The sequence below is a fragment of the Ostrea edulis genome, chromosome 3, assembly GCF_947568905.1.
Source record: "Ostrea edulis chromosome 3, xbOstEdul1.1, whole genome shotgun sequence".
Lineage (NCBI taxonomy): Eukaryota > Metazoa > Mollusca > Bivalvia > Ostreida > Ostreidae > Ostrea > Ostrea edulis.
In genome coordinates, this window is record NC_079166.1 from 18,042,360 (window position 1) to 18,059,737 (window position 17,378).

Sequence of the window (17,378 nt, forward strand, 5' to 3'; positions counted from 1 at the left end):
TGCATTACCGTATAACCGAGTTTTGTGCAAACTTTTATATAAGCTCCAATTTCTTCAATATTCTCAACCCGTTTCCGAACCATTTTTACAACAATGGTCAACGACTGGCTCTATTGAAATGACTATAACTTTAAAACTATGTGGAGCTGGAGGCTCGTATTTATACCGTTGGAAACGTATTGAATAGAGCTATTTAAAAGTATCATCATCCACGAAATTGTGCAAAGCGTTATCGTGCTGTGGTACACAACACATTACAAATCGAACAGCCCTCGTATAATACATTCAACACAAACTCTGGTGAGCTTTTCAACCCACTAAATATCCGAAGTACACATACACCAGTATATTTCAAGCTCCTTATAATTGTCATGATCACCAAGGAACAAATGACAACAAGACAAATGAAATTTGTATTTAACGTTTTTTTAATTTTTAAAATGAAGCAATTTATGTACTTACAATATTGTTAATAATAATATTCATGTATTGTTTATACTAACAAAATTCAGGATCTGGCAAGATCTAACATTATATGACTATATAATTTAAATGTTTCACTCAAATGTCTGGATCGTATATAGAGATTTGGCACTATACAATATAAATATCATGCAGGATATACAAAATCAATCAATAAACATTAGAGTGCAAAACATATCAGCATTACAACTGTATATATGAAACATAAATAAGAATGAGACTAAATCTAAATGCAATGTGTTGTAAAGAAAGGAAATACTGTGGAAAAAAAATGTGAGATTAAAAATCACGTACAATCTAAAGTTGTGATTGAGACAGACTGCTTGAGAGGATGAGATCATTTTAATTAAGTAGAGGAATACAGATAACAGAAAAGTTCCGACATTTTAATGTCTAGGAGGATATAAATACTGCTCTCTTTATACAAATATATGTACAATATCACATGAAAATAAATTAATTGCACTTGAGACGATGGACCCTGTATTATCTGAGCATTGTTATAAAGGTCTACAAAGCACCAATAGTTTTGTATTGATTACAACATCCCATTGAAATTTTTGATATACAAGTCTGGATGACATTTCTGGAATTGTCGAAGACGTTGTTTCTTTTCTTTGAGCGTAAAGTGCGTGTCGTCAAGAATGCCGTTCATCATGATGACGAGAGCGGAGTTGGTGCATTCGGCAGCCTGTTTCTGGTATTCGTCTGAGGTGACCTGGCTGCAGTACGCGTTATCTGAAATGAAATTACTAGTTGAACATTCGAACAATGGATGCTATATACACAGTATTATTTATGATGGTTGTACATGCTGGATACCATGCTGTATAATACAGATTATGTACCACTGTTACATGTATACTAGTACCAGGCACATAGAATTCCTTATTTTCATTTTCTCCTGCTAAGCAAGATATATATTGAATGACCGCCCAACACAGTTTTTTTTAAATAGTGGTATTAAATAGGAAAGAATGTAAGTTGAAACCATATAAATAAAAAAGTTTTTTGGTCAAGAAATTTAGACAATGGTCAACTTCACCAAAAACTGCCCCCCCCCCCCCCCCCCCCCCACCCCAATGCTATGTGCCCGTGTACTGAAAGAAATAGACAAAACATCACACGTTTTACTTGTGCCATCAGTGTATAAACTTTTACACTGATAGTGAATTCGACACTATATAGGCAAATGGTGAATTCAATAGTATATAGGCAATATCTCTGCTGAATCAGTGTATGTATGTTTAAGTGAGTTATATGTCAGACATTAAAACCGTACTCATTAACTTACCTCTGACTGGAGAGACTTTCCCTGTCTTCAGATCGCTCAGGCGTGCCACTACTCTGTCCTTAATCTCCTTGGGAACGGTGAAGATTGTCTTAAAATTCTTCATCAGGAAGAGGACGAGGACGCGAGCGAGCTTGTGGGCGACCACTTTGTGTTTGATGATGCAGTCTGTGAACGTGTCTAGCACCAGTGTCTCGTTGTTCACCTACAAGATTACAAAAAACCTCTTCACATGCCTGTAAGATTGTTGTAAAATCAGTAACCTTAATGCTGCTTTAATGCCATGAATTTTAATCCTCCACAATCAACAGAAACTGATTAATGCTTAGAATAACTACTCATCAACCATAAAAACAAGCTTAATTTTTCTCTATCCACATAAATTTTACCCTACATAAATCTGTTAATCTACAGTACATTAACAGTTTATATCAATATTCTTATGTAAAATGCCATCTGGACATATTCATATTTATCGCAATTCACCTTTGAATTAGAACGCTTTGGCCGATATAGTATTGCGTTGTGTGACGACACAATTGAATCTGTTTGTAATACAATTGCAAAATGCAACAGAAACTCTCATTGGTCCATATGTATAAGTCCGCCCAAATTCCCTTATACGGGAGTAGTCAGCATTTGAAAACATGACGGCCAGATGCTAGATAGAAAAAATTCAAAGGAAGAAAGAGAAAAAGTTGTATTCTTCTGTTGTTGTCTCATAAATTTAATATAAAAAAATTCCTAACATATTTTCCTACTATACTTGTGTCGAAACATACCTTCAAATATTTATTAAAGCCCCATACGACCCAAAAACTTGATCACAGCTTTTGATGATTTCGTTCGTTGACGTAGCTATGTTAGGTAGCCAGTCAATTCGAATCCCGGTTCATTTCCATATTGGCACAATAGCGTCTAGATGTGTACTAAATCCCCACAAATATTTTAGCTAAATTGTTTAAATAATATACCACCCCAGTCCTATTAAATGATAATTATTCAAAAAGCTAAACTCACGGCAGTGCGGCTTTCATTAGTCATGAGCGGTTGCGCCGTCCGATCTCCATCTAATGGGCTTATGTAGCATTTTCGTTCATCTAGAGCTTATTTTACCTAATTACAAAAACTGGTACAAAAATGTTTTAATTTCTATTAATTATTCGTGTTGATAATAAATGAAGAGCGAATACATAGCTTACAACCGATTTTATGAATAGATACCAATAGCAAGAGTTCGAATTGACCGGCTACCTAACATGGTTACGTCAACAAACGAAATCATTTGAAGCTGCGAGTTTTCGGGTGGTGTGTGGCTTTAATGAATATTTGAAGTTATGTTTGGACGAAAGTCTATAGTAGGAAAATATGTTAACAAGATTTTTTTTATATTGAGTTTATGAGACAGCAACACAAGAATACACCAATTTCAGGCCTCAACCGTCCGCAGCTTTTTGTGACCCGTAAATCGAAGGTTTTTATAAGAGGTGGATCTTTTCAGAGAGCTATGCACAGTTCTCCAGCTACACTGAATCCGCTCGAGAAAGTGGGCGGGCTGTAATCGGCCAATGAAAACTCTTGTTGTATTACATCAAAGATGTCATTCAAATTGTTCAATCATCTCATTCAATTGTGTCGTCACACAACGCAATACTACATCGGGTAAAGCGTTCTAATTCAAAGGTGAATTGCGATAATGAAGCTCTGTGTTAAATAGAAAAATGGCTGACCTTTGAATCAACAGAGAAGTCTGTCATCTCAGCACAAGCCACCATAAACTTGAGTAGGCGGCGGACCTCCTCCCGCACATGCCAGGGAAGAATCACCATATCTAACTGTAGAGCGACAATGGCGGTCTCCGGCTTCTGCTGGATAATAAAATTCAAGATGGCCAGATGCACTTCTATAAAATTTTCTGGCAGTAGAGAATTAGCTTGTGACCTGTAGTGGCCACTGATGACATGGAATGCCTGGATCTTGGCAGCAGGGTTGTGTCCCCTGACAAAGTCTTTTTCTAGCACTAGTAATCCATTGGGAAGACACTCTATGCAGCCCACAGCTGTCCGCATGAAGGGGTCAGTGATGTTGTTGATGCTGACGCTGTTGTAGTGATTGGAGACAGAGCTGGTGATCATGACATTCTGCTTGAGACTCTTTTTGCTGGATTTCTCCTCCGATAACAGGCCCTCTAGAAATGGAATCTCCACAAGGGTTAGAAGTTGGCACAGTGCTACTTCCCTCCAAAGAGATTCCATTACTACCAATAAAAAAATAGGTCAGATCAGCAAAAAGTCAGGTGATATTTGTAATTTTTCAAAAACTTCGAAATTGTTTTCTAAAATATTTATGATCAAAAAGGTGAATAATTGAGAGAATTATCCACCTTCATGTGAAATGATAATGTAAGAGTTCTTTTACCTTCAGATGAAAAATTGTAAGAATTCTCCACCTTGAGGTGAAATATTGTAAGAATTCTCCACCTTGAGGTGAAATATTGTAATAATTCTCCACCTTCAGGTGCAATATTGTAAGAATTCTCTACCTTCAGGTAAAATATTGTAAGAATTCTCCACCTTCGGGTGAAATATTGTAATAATTCTCTACCTTCAGGTGGTATACCAGATTCGTTGTGACCACTGCGACTCAGTATGGAGGTGTCACACTTGAGCGAGCTGCGACTTCGTCTTCGGGTTAAGGAGTGATGAAGGGAGATGATCTCTTGTAGGACTTGCCCTTTCTTGTTGACGGCGATGGGATTACAGATCACACTGTCATCTAAAACACCCCCCTGCTCCACATCCGACCGCAGCCTGTAAAATCAAGAAAAATCTCATGTCAGAATTTCAACAGTGATGGAATTCATCTATTTGCATATAAAATTTATGTGTCTGTGAGTAATGTCAGTGATTTTTCTACATTCAATTTAGGTCTGAATACAGGTCCCTTCCCTGATTTTCCCCTTTTTGTTGTTGTTTTTGTTAAATTGCATTTTTTATGTATGACATACTTTTATGTGCATTTGTCATTACAGGAAAACCTAGTGACCCATCATATGAAAATTTAGAGAAAAAAACCCTGACAATTTCAAACTTACAAATGTAGAACTGTGACTGTGTTACTTTCATCGTAAATTAATTGATTAAATGGTGTTAAAATTACTAAGTTAAACATGTATGTATGTATTTATGGTAATTTACATATCAATTAAGATTAATTACAATGTTATTGATTTTCCCCCAATTTGATAAAAAAGTCAATTTGATGATTTCTTCCAATTGTAAATGCCCAGGCCCCTTATAAAAAGTAGAAAAATCACTAAATGTGTTTACGGATATATTTTCAGTGAATTTGTATTTTCAGGAATTTGATGCTATTGAAGAGTCTTAGAGATGCCTTTAGGCTAATACAAGTGATAGACAATATTGGTAAATAGCAAACCAACTGATTACGATCAGTCTCTTATCCAATGGTAAATATCTTATTAAATAGTACATACGTCACTAAACGTTACTCAATACCGTCATATTTTAAAATAAACCAATCATTACCATACAATGTAAGATTAGATAATAGTGTTATTAAAATACAATTTTACAATAAGTAAATATACTGCCCCCCCCCCCCCCCCCCCCCAACAAATTCATGTAAATTTGATAAAAAATATTCCTTAGTAAGGCTTCTATGGTACCCACAAATATTTTCACAAAATCATTCATAAACACTTTTTCCATCGACTACATGTAATATGCATGCCCACAAGTCCCTACCTAATGGACTGGTTGCCACGGCAATCCTCCATGATGGAATAATCATGGTCCTCGTCGGAGGAGCTGGTCTCTATGATGGTGGAGTTAGAATTCTCCTGACTTTCTGGAATATCCATTCCCACAAATCGGTACAGCTTGTGGTGGCTGTCATCAAATACTTTCTTGATCTCGCTGGTGCGGTTACTGATTGAACAGAAAACCCGACGATCCATCAGAGACTGACATAGCTGTGAAATAATAAAAAAAAACAATAAAAAGAAATTCTATAGAATGGCGGTGTTAAGGAGGTATACTACATCGTCATAATGGCTGACTTCCTTTTAAAATGAATCCGCAATAGTTGCACACACACATTCCTTTTAAATTTGATTGCCTAGCTGGGTAGCTCATTTGGTTAATGTGCCGACTGCAGATCTGTAAATTGCAAGTTCAAGTCCAGCAGGGGTTTGAAGTTTTCCCCCCAAATTTATAATTTCTTCTAAAACTGTATTTTTTGACTAAATAAGGTAAATTTGAAAGTTTTTAATTTCAGAATAGCATTGTACATATCGTTTTTATCCATGTCAGATTTCTCTGGTGTGTTATTCCTATTAACAATAATGCACTGTTAGGGTACACTGTGTTCACATTATATTACTGTCAGATGACATCACCAGCAAGGATTATTTACGTTAACTTACCAAAATTGTTACTCTACATCACATGTTCAATGAAAAGCATCTTAATTATAATAAGTGATAGCCCAGAGATACCAAGTGGTTATATATATACATATTATATATATATATATACATATATAGTGAAAGGGGGATAACTCTCTGATCATCTCCATACACTTAACTACTGTTTTGTTAGTCAATGTTTCAATGTATTTATTTCCTGATAAAAGCACAGACTTTACAATTTGACATAGAGTAAATTACAAAATATGTCTAGATTGTTTGTATTGAGAATACAACAACAACGACTGTACAGGGTAATTTCTGTATAATCTGCATTCCTTAAATTTAAACATTCTTCCTCGCAAGCCAAAATAAAATTCATGTGTGTTTCACGACCAAGCGACGGATCCAAGGGAGTTCTAAAGGTTGGAATCCCATTTTTGTCTAAACATTTTGTTTAAGATGTGAAAATAATGCACCTTGAGAGTGGAACCCCCCCCCCCTTCTGAAAAATTAATGTTACCCTCCCCCATCAAAAATTCCTGGATCCGTCAAAAACTTATATTCTTGCTGTGGACCCTTCATATTTTATAGATAATTTATATGAATAAAATAAAAATCCAGAATTTTCAAACCAGAATGTTTTTTCATTTTGCTTTCAAGTTTCTCTGATTAACATTTTAACTACTATCAATCTTTATAATGTTTGAAAAGTATTCATAATGTAGATAGGCCTGTCTGTATCAAAACTAAGATTTCAAATAAAACGCTTAAATAAAATAAAACGTTTTACCTACATGTACCTACCTTACTTAAATTATGGAAAAGTGAAATAGAAAACACACATTATATTTCATTTTGGCCTTATTCATCTTATAAACACTGAAGACCTGATCCCCAATTCCTAAACACCAACCTTGACCGCCTTCTCCCTGGACAGATCCGTACTGAATGTGTTCTTCTCGCTGAGTAAATACGTCATCACCACGTCCACGGCATGGGCGCCGGAGAAGCTGTTGTCGTACGTCCTCATCTTGTAGCGCCGTCTCTTGACCTCCACGTGGGTCTTCAGGTGGGTTATGATTTCATTCCAAATCTGGGTCGCCCGAAATGGCCCTGAAAGTCAGAGAATGATATTGAGCATGGGAATAAAGCATGCTTTTACATCCGGGACAAGTGGGCGTGGCTTCCATTCATCAATGACTCCCTCACTCTATGCTCTACATAAGTCATTCTGGTGTTTATCATTTACCCTGAATGATTTTCAAAACTTTGATTTAAAGAGGTTTGAACCTATAGTATTATCAATTCTTTTGGAAGTACATTTTTAATTTCTACATGGTAGGGAAATCATGAAAAAAAGGGGAAAAAAAAAAAAGGATTATAGTCTACTTTTGATTTATTTGGATAAACTATTTATGTTATTTGTTGTCAACAATGCACACTCACTCTTCCACCAATAATATAAAAATCAATATCTTTTGTTTTGCAAAAAAATCATCACACAGAAATTAAACTTTTAGAATAACAGTCGAAGAGAATTGTCAGTTTTTAAAATTGCACATGAATTACATACAATAATACCCAGTAACTCAATGACCAGTCTCAAAATTAAAGATGGAGCATAAAAAAAAAGAGGGGCTTGATGCACATAATTTTTTTGAACTTTTAAATGACCCTGAAACTAAGATTTCAACTTTAAATTCAATATATATATTGGTGTACTGTGTGGGAAAATATACCAAATTAATAAATTTACAAAATTTGAGTAAGTTTTCATTAGAGTCTCTATAATAGTCTACCATTTGTATATTACAATATGTACAAATACTGATATACATGAGATATAAATATCATCAATATTTTAGTCGAAGTAAAATAGTTTAAATAACACAGATTTATCATAAATATCCTTTTTTTTCTTACAAACTCAAGCCACTACAAAAAATGGTTCTTTTCAAACCTTTTCTTTTGAATTGACAAAAATACTAGATGTATTTGAGAAACAAATACATAATTAAATAGTATCCACAGTTCACAGTAACATGCTTGGTTGTGCTTAAAAGCTGAGGAGATAACTTTCTTAGATAAAAAAAAAAAAAAGCCACCCAGCATCTCTTCCAAAAATTCTCTGAATTACAGTTTAAATAATTTATAAATATAGACACTTTCTTACCACTGAAAGTTGTGTTGATTTCCCCTGTCAGGTTAAGACTTACATCTCCCATAGTTCTAGTCATGATGAAAGTTACAAACCAATGTCTAAATATGGACTTTCAATAAGGTGAAATAAAAGATTCTAATCCCCAAATGTTCCCACACTCATTATATAGCCCTCTCCTGTGTATATACCTAAAATCACAAGCAGTGCTACTAATTAAGTACTCTCTCATTGTGCCAGTGATGGGTAGCAAACTTCAAATAAACACCCCCCTCCTCCCTCCTCTCCTGTCAGAAGTTCTGTTTGTCTAGCACATCTGTCTAATTAGTCTTTTTCATGTTCTTGGACAATGGAGTATTAAAGTTTTACTAAGCAAAGATAATTTCCTTTAAGATGTCTACCTGGTGATAGAACAATTGACATACCTGGTGGTTACCTGTAAAAACAACCCCATTAGTGAAATCAATGCACCTTTCTCAGAGTCCTGATATTTAGATACCAATACTAAAACGCCTCCAATAAATATTGACATAATATAAGGACTCTTATGGGGACAAAATTGACTTTTTCCTGTTATTGTTCACGAAATAATCAAACAATCACTTACTTGAAGGTGCAGCTGCCTGAACCATACTTTTAAAATTTTAACTTTGTGTTTCAATTATAAAATGCTGTTTCTTAGAACCATCTCCTTCAAAATAATACTGAAGATCAATGCAATGTCCACCCTCCTATATAGTACAATTTTTTTTTTTCCATTTCACTTGATTTGGAACACATAAAATGCTAACTACAATAAGGAAGACAGCTGACATCAGCCCTTACACCTGATTTCACACCTGTCTGAACCTATATCACCTCTACATATTTATTCCTAAAGGCTAAAAAGACATGTGGAACCACTATTTCACAGACCCTGTTGTATATTTCAAAGAGTGGATAATCAGGTAGGGAGCACCTGCAGGTGTCTTTGACTTGTTAGATGTTAATCTAACAAGTCAAAGACACATTACTGGAAATAATTGACCATTAAAATTCCCTTTCAAGATGAGACAAAAACTTAAAAATTATAATTATAATTAATCCATTAGAACCTGTGACTGATAAATGTGATATTTTTTGATAAAGTTTTGTTCTTGATAGTAAACTATAACAGCACTATTCTATTCAGTTAAACTTGAAATAAAAACTTATTTATACATGTATTACAAAATATAAGGAATAAATGTCTAGATTATTTGTTTTATGGGAGGGGGTGGAGTTAAATATAAACAACAAAATCTTGGGGTAATTTTTTAATGGGGAAAACTGCGGGACCAACTACCTATATATTGAATATGTTAGCTCTGTGTAGTAAAGATAGAGGAAAGACAGGGATTGAAATCAAATCATGTCTGTAAGTCTGAGATGAATGAAATTATAAATCTATAAAAGGACAAGTTAAAATTCCAGTGCAGGCTAGTAAAACCCCAGAAATCACAACTGTTTTTGGTTCAGAGTCTACCTACAATTGAAGTCATGAGTATGTTTATTTAAATGTTTAAATCATCTGTTGATAATGATTGAATAAAAGTCATAACAAAACTTAACATGCTTTTGGGTATTAAGTTTGGATATTGACTCTCAATTTCTTCTTATTTCTCTCTTATTGCACTAGTTGTTATCTGTTTATATATTATTTAATTGATTTTCATTAATACACAGTGAAAAGAGGTTATTTCCAATTTTTAAAACAAATTCAATTGTCACTCATATTCATAAGGACCAGTAAAATTTTCTACAAGTTCTACACATACTAGACTTGACGCATTAGTGTGTGAAGAAGTTAATCTATTGGTTTATATTCTGCTGCGACCTTGATCTTCTGATCCACAATCCTCCCTAATCATTAACTACATTTGTATAAAAACATAAAAAAAACCTTTATGTTAAAAACAAACTATTCAAAACATTGCATCACAATGAAATTGATCATAAAAGACAGACAATGTTATTCCCATAAAGGCTTCCGCATTTTCAGTGTGTGTGTTGGAAAAGGGGGGGGGGGGGGGGGGGGGGGGGGGTTAATCAATGTTTTTTTTTTTGGTTGGATTGGCACAATAAGTTCAAAGAAAGATAACTCTAGAAAATTTTGTATTACATGTTCTATCAAGCTTGAGGTTCTGCACAATACTTTTCTTTCATGTGTAAATTGTAAGTTTTTTCCTTGTTTTAATTTTCATTATCTATTTATGGTTCATTTTCATCTGATTTCATTTCAAAATTAACATCTTTCTATTTATTAAAATTATTATTATTTTTTTTATAGCTTTTTAAAACATAAATGCATGTAAACATACAAGACAACTTTCATCCTCACATTCACACAGTTGAGAATAATAGTAACATGAGTAGCATTTTGAAGTAACAGCAATTAATTCATTTGTAAAATGAAGTTATTCAAAAATGTATGAAAAATGCACCCTTTTCCCTGTCTTTTGCAATATCCAAAAAGACAGGCACGACCAAACTCTGGCAACAAATGAACAGTAAACAAATAGATGTATTATATAATAATGGTTTCTGGTTCTTCCGAACAGATGGAGTAAGCCTTGTTATCTAATTTTTTTTTATCTTGTGCAGATATTTATTCATACCTATAATTTGGTGTATTATTCTGTCTGTAAACCATATCAGCCCAGTGTCCTTAGTGGTAAATATAATATTTCTATGTACTTCTTTTCAATTAAATGTAGATGGTAGATCTAAGTCAAGTTCCCATTTCCATTCACATATTGGTCTATATTCTTCTGTGTTACTAAGATAATCGTATATAGTTCTAGATCTTTTTTCATTTTTAATTAATATTTTAATAGCTATGGACTGATACGGTTTTAAGGTTTGGTTTAATGTCAGATGTCTAACATTTGACCAAGATCTCAGTATTGAGAAATATGCTGCAATTCAAGCATTTAAAATACATAACTTTGATAAAATATGGATGAAGTGGGAAAATATTTTTGCAATTGATTAATTACTACTACATGTACTTGTCATTATTTTTAGTACATGTATTATTGTTATTATTATTACTTTCACTATTGTACAGCAAGTAACCTAAACCACAGGGAGATGTATGCATGTATGAAAGGTATGTTTGTGTAAGTGTTTGATGTATTGTATGTAACCAAAAAAATAAATAAATTATAAAAAAAAAAAAAAGATCTCAGTATTGCTTTCTTAAACCCTTCATAATAAGTAAAAGGTATGTTCACTGCAGATATGTTCAAACTTAATGAAATCACCATCTTTATCTAATAAATCTGAGACTAAATGAAAGCCTTCATCATACAGTTTCTTCTAAAAGGTTGTTTTATTTTGTATCTTAACTTTGTCATCGTACCACAAGGGTTCAAGAACTTCAAGACTTTTTAAGTTGAACAATATTGATAAATTCAGCAAAGCAAAGTTTCCTTTCAAAAAAAAAACATTACTGACCAGTTAGTAAGCTTTAACATAATTTCTAATAATTTGATAAGTTCCCTTACTAAACCTAAAAAAGAAAGCAATAGTTCAGAGGGAAGTAGCTTACTGTAAACATCATTCACTACAATGAAAGTACATCTAAAAAAAATTGTTTGTATTTACCTTGAAAAATGTGAAAGTCAGATTCAAACATTGTTCTCTATTATTTCTGTCGATTTGAACAGTTATGCAGTTGTTTATAAATATACTGAGTGAGAGTGTATTCATTATATGCTATCAATCAAAAAGATTTTTTACATAAATGAATTCATCGTATTTCTTCCGTTCTTGTTTTAAGTTTCCATTGTCCAATGTTAAAGTTCCTACTTATATTAAAGGTACCTTTTCCTCTTCAACCAGAAATTAATAAGACATGAATATTTCCCCCTTCATAGGTTAAAATTTCTTTTCAATAGTAAAAACTCCTACATTGAAAAATTCCCTAGATTGATCCCTATATTGATTGAGTTTTAATCCTAAGAAATATCCTTTTTATATAATCGGCTATAATTTTCTATTACCATTAAAATTCAGTAATGAATATATCAATCCGTTAACAGTGGCAGACTCTATGCGCTCAATACCATCAATTCTTTATTCTCCTTACCAATAGTACAAAGGTATTGAGAAAATACATATATACAATACAAATATACAATATGGTGTGTTCACAATATATACAAATGTACAAACTGCAGCAATATAAACAAAGTCATTATAGAGGGGACAGGGTATGATGGATAGCTTTTAAGAATTTACTTAATTTTTTTAACGTGACAATATTGTCAGTATTAAAAATAGATTTTGTTGTTAATACATTTGGTGGCAACCTTTTTCTCCATTTAATACATTGATTTCTAATTCTAGCAAATCTACTACATTTAAACAAATAATAGCATTCATCACCAATTTCATTGTCATTACACAAGGTACATTTTCTTTGGGATCTTTCTATGTCGTACCATCTGCCAACTTCAATAGGTAATCGATTATTACATGTACGAAATCTACACAAAACTATTCTGTCAGAAGGATCAAGTATATCAAGGTATTTTTCAAAACAAAAAGTGTAGTATAGCACAGTGTAAAAATATCAACTTACTTTAGAAACAGGAGTTAGTCATAGTTATATAGCAAGTATAAATCTATATATACTATACTAATACTTACATATGTAAAACTTGAAATACCACCAATGAGTGTATTACTCTTCACTGTGTATTGTCTTTACTTGTATCAACAATTATTATTTGTTACATATGTTTATATGCCCATTTGGGCCCTGATTTGGTAATGAATACATGTACTATTCTAATCTATACTGAGAATATATATATATTACTAGTAGTATGAGTACTAGATATATATAGTTCTTATCACTGAATGTAAGAAAACTTGTGGAAATATATAATTCATGATCAGTCATTTAGGATATTCACTTTGTTCTGAGAATTCGTTAGGCCTAATTTCTGTGGAAACGAGGGGGTTATTTATATTCGGTCTTTCCTATTTGGGGATCAAAAGATCGAATATAAATAACCCCCTCGTTTCCACAGGTGCTTGGGTCATAATATATGAATACACATCTAACCTTATACATATGATTATTTACATATGTATAAGGTAAGATGTGTATTCATATATTATGACCCAAGCACATGTGCTCGTTTCCACAGAAATTAAGAATTTGCAATCCCTGCAGGGAATATTGCTTATCATTCAATGATTCATTTAACAGATTGGGAACACTTCCCCTATAGCGAGATATTCTCGCTAAAACGCGATTATCCCTCTTTAGTGAGAAATAAACATTACCATAAACAGGTGTTTTGGCGTCTTTATAGAAAATAATGGCAAATCCCGTGCAACGCTGAATAAGTGCGCCACGCACTCAACATGATGTGAATTGTTTCTATGAAATAGACAACAGTCATGAAATTGCATATCAAAGTTGCTGCGTAAGAGGGAAGCAGTCTGAAATCCAATACACATCGTGAGTGTTTTTGTTTTGATTCATATATTTGCAGAAGTATCAGACATTTTAGCACTTTTTCTTCTTTTCACGTGAATCGTGAAAAGATGTACTCCGCGGGTGTTTTTCTCGGTTATACGGGATATATTTATTCTCGCTAGAGAGGGATAATCGCGTTTTAGCGAGATTATCTCGCTATAGGGGAAGTGTCCCCAACCTGTTTAATGGTATTCATTAAAAATTTGATTTGCCTTTACGAAAATTTTATAATGTATCTGCTTGGACTAAAACCCCAGGGGTAGTGAATTTCGACTTATAATCAAGACTTATATTTATACAAAGCTTCCGGCTTGCTAGCCTTACACCTTTCGTAAGTCACGCCGACGTCGCGTTGAGCTCAACAGGTGCCCGTTACCGCACTGGCCTGGCGGTTTGTTTACATTGTAGATCAAGCATAACTAAATTCACACTTCGCTTGAAATCTTAATTGTTATCTCAAATTACCTATGTTAATCTTTGACGCTCTTAATGGCATCGATCTACGGAAGCTGTGAATTGATATTGGGCTATCCAACAAGCTGTCCTCCACCTCTCTCATCGCCATTTTTCCTGTTTTCGAATTTCGTGCCGAAAACAATCCCATAATGCATCAAAGCTTCCGTAAACATTACCACGTGGATATCATTGCAGCATTCTAGTGTGCGGTGTGCACAGTCATGTCTCAGATGGTTTTAGAAAATGGCGAAATTTGTAGGTCTATGTATGGATTTGGAAAAAGGTGTTCATTTTGTAAAGTTTAAGAAAATATAAATGTAAAATATTATATTTTTTAAATAAGATTTTACGTAAATAATGATTTGATTATTATCAAATTTTTAATCAGTCCTTTTAGATATGAATTACATTTAAAAAAAGAGTTGATTCATTGATAGCGAATAGAAAGAAGCTTTGTGATCGTTTGATAATGATTGTCAAAACAAACGCTGATTACCGTAAGATTGGCTTCCCGATTATTGTCAAAACAAGTATAGTCACATAATAATTGCTATATAAACATGGCCATTTTAAATTATGTTTTTCTATCTTATAATGAACTGGAACTGCTAAATGTGTCATAGACAATGTCATTTTTGTGACTTTTTTCATCCTATCTGATTAAAAGTCCTCATTGTGACTTTTTGTTCTACCGATGTTGCGACTTTTTGTCCTGTAACTTTCTGTCCGTCTAATATACCAGGGGTACTTGAATTGAATTGGTAGTTAAATAAATTTAATATAAATGTATACAATTTTCATTTGCCAATCAAGGTTCCAAGGGGGTGGGAGTGGTTGATATAAATATAATAATTTGTTAACTTTAAAAACTTTAAGAAATGTACAGGGGGACAGAGCAATATACATGAAATAATCTGTATTATCTCCTTTTGACCGAGGAGGAATTTTTAAAAATGTACTCTGGAATATCAGGTACGGATCCAGGAATTGTGCATGGTTAGGGGTCTCAAATTTATGAGGCAGGGGGTCTCGGGACCGCATTGAGGTCCCCAGTGGGTCCGTGGCGACGCCCTGGTGGGGGCCCAGGGCGTAGTCCCCGGAAGCTCCTGGATTTTACAGATTTTATAGGGCTTGAAATATGTCTCCTATGTAGTAATTTTTACTCTTTTGTGTCATTTTCGATATGGTGAAATAAATAAAATGACGCAAATTTTAATGGTTTTTAGAAAAAAAAAGTAAGTTCTCCCAATAAAAGTAATTCAATAAATCAAAAGATTTTGTCCTTTATATCTCCGATAGACGAAGAAATTATTGCTTCTAAATCTTTTATCGTGTACATTTTTCTAAAACAAGAGACCATGATTTGTATACAGTATTTTGGACACCTCAGGAAAAAGTGTTCAAAGTGTTGTTTCAGAACTATTTTGACACATGCCACAATTAGGATCTTCCTTGAGAGAGTAATTAAAAATCAGCATTAAGATTAGGCCTACGTACTAGCTTTATTTCGCTATTGACAATGCAGTATATTGCTTTACGATTGACATAGTTGTGATAAGTGTTGGGTTTAAAAGAATGTACACTTTTCTAAAGTTGTAAATTATTATAGAATTTGAAATATTAATCTATATCATATTTCTGTTATGTCACTTTCATATATTGTTATTATTCATCTGTACAAACATGTAATCAAACATATGTGTACATGTATGACCTTGACTACATTATATTTACTTGTATGGAGAAGGCTTTTATAGGCAATGCCTGTTGTCTAATCCATTTATGTTTTATAAATAATAAGATATTGTTTGGATTTAGATTGAACAAGTAAGTAAGTAATGTCTTTATTTTCGTCAAACCCACGGCCCATCGGGCCTATTCATTTATATATTTATACATATATATACATGAATACATAATTATACACACAATTTATTTTCTTATTTTTTGAAACAACTGACTGTTTATGCATAACTAAGAATACAAATACTTTGTAATCTGGCGAGGATAATTTGAAATTAGCATGCACAATACATCCATATCTGACTATATTAACTTTTGGTTAAACCACTTGTTTCGTAATCAAATTCAAATACATTTCTCGTAATTCGCTCATTGTCAAATGAAAAACTCTATTCCAATATCGGATAACATTTATCCAACGTCTATATCGACTAGGTAGCCATCCCGTGTCTCCGTAAACAGCCAATGTATATAGGTGCAAAACGATGTACCCCAATACAATACAGAAGAGTCCTGTTTTGAATATCATCTATATTCATTGGAATTTTTTAAACCCCAGACACTAGATACATAGTCCAAGACAGGTATTACACTGGGTTAAAGTAGTTTCACATAGGCGCTAAAACCGAAGTCTCTATTACTATGAATTGTGGATACAATTTTTCCAAATCCCCCCAACCCCTGCTTTAGCAAGATTCTTTGCATTTTTCATGAAATTACCAGTATAAGTAAACCTTATTCCCAGATATCTATAATTATTAACTGTATCTAACTTATTCAATCCTATAGTGAATTCAATCGGTTGCTCTGGACTTACTTTTACGGAAATGTATACATTTAGATTCTTTGGTATTTATAAGAACACCAGTTATGTAAACATAACTCCCAGATATTTGTAATTGTCAACTGTTTTTAACTTATTCAACCATATAGTGAATTCAAAATCAGTTGCTCTGGACCAATTTTTGCTAAAATGTATTATTTGTTGGTATTTATAAGTACTCTCCAACGTCACCAGTTACGTAGTTTGTTTAACATGCTTTGTAAATCTTCTGGAGACTTATCTAATAAAGCAATGTCATCTGCATATAATAAGATAGACAGCTTACGGTTAACAAATTCTAGTCCTAAGGTAACATCGCTAATTATCCTGTGATCGGACTTTGTTCATTGAATAAATAGCATATAACACAATCAGATACCAACACTAACAGCGCATCCTCTCAGCATGAAACGTTCGTCCAGCAACATTCGGTATGTCCAGGGTTCCGTGTTTGCCCTTCTCCTTATTTTGTATTCT

At 33.4% G+C, this 17,378-nt stretch overlaps 1 protein-coding gene across 1 annotated transcript; it reads right to left on the reverse strand.

The window, feature by feature from the left end:
- Window positions 1–410: 410 nt before the first annotated feature.
- On the reverse strand, window positions 411–14,475 carry LOC125677455 (DEP domain-containing protein 7-like). The gene is made up of 7 exons (XM_048915528.2): window positions 14,345–14,475; window positions 7,120–7,319; window positions 5,542–5,768; window positions 4,379–4,584; window positions 3,505–4,031; window positions 1,778–1,979; window positions 411–1,221 (listed from the first exon to the last, which is right to left on the reverse strand). Exons 1-7 carry the CDS (start codon window positions 14,442–14,444, stop codon window positions 1,022–1,024), a joined length of 1,662 nt encoding a protein of 553 aa, XP_048771485.2. The 5' UTR covers window positions 14,445–14,475; the 3' UTR covers window positions 411–1,021.
- Window positions 14,476–17,378: the final 2,903 nt, after the last annotated feature.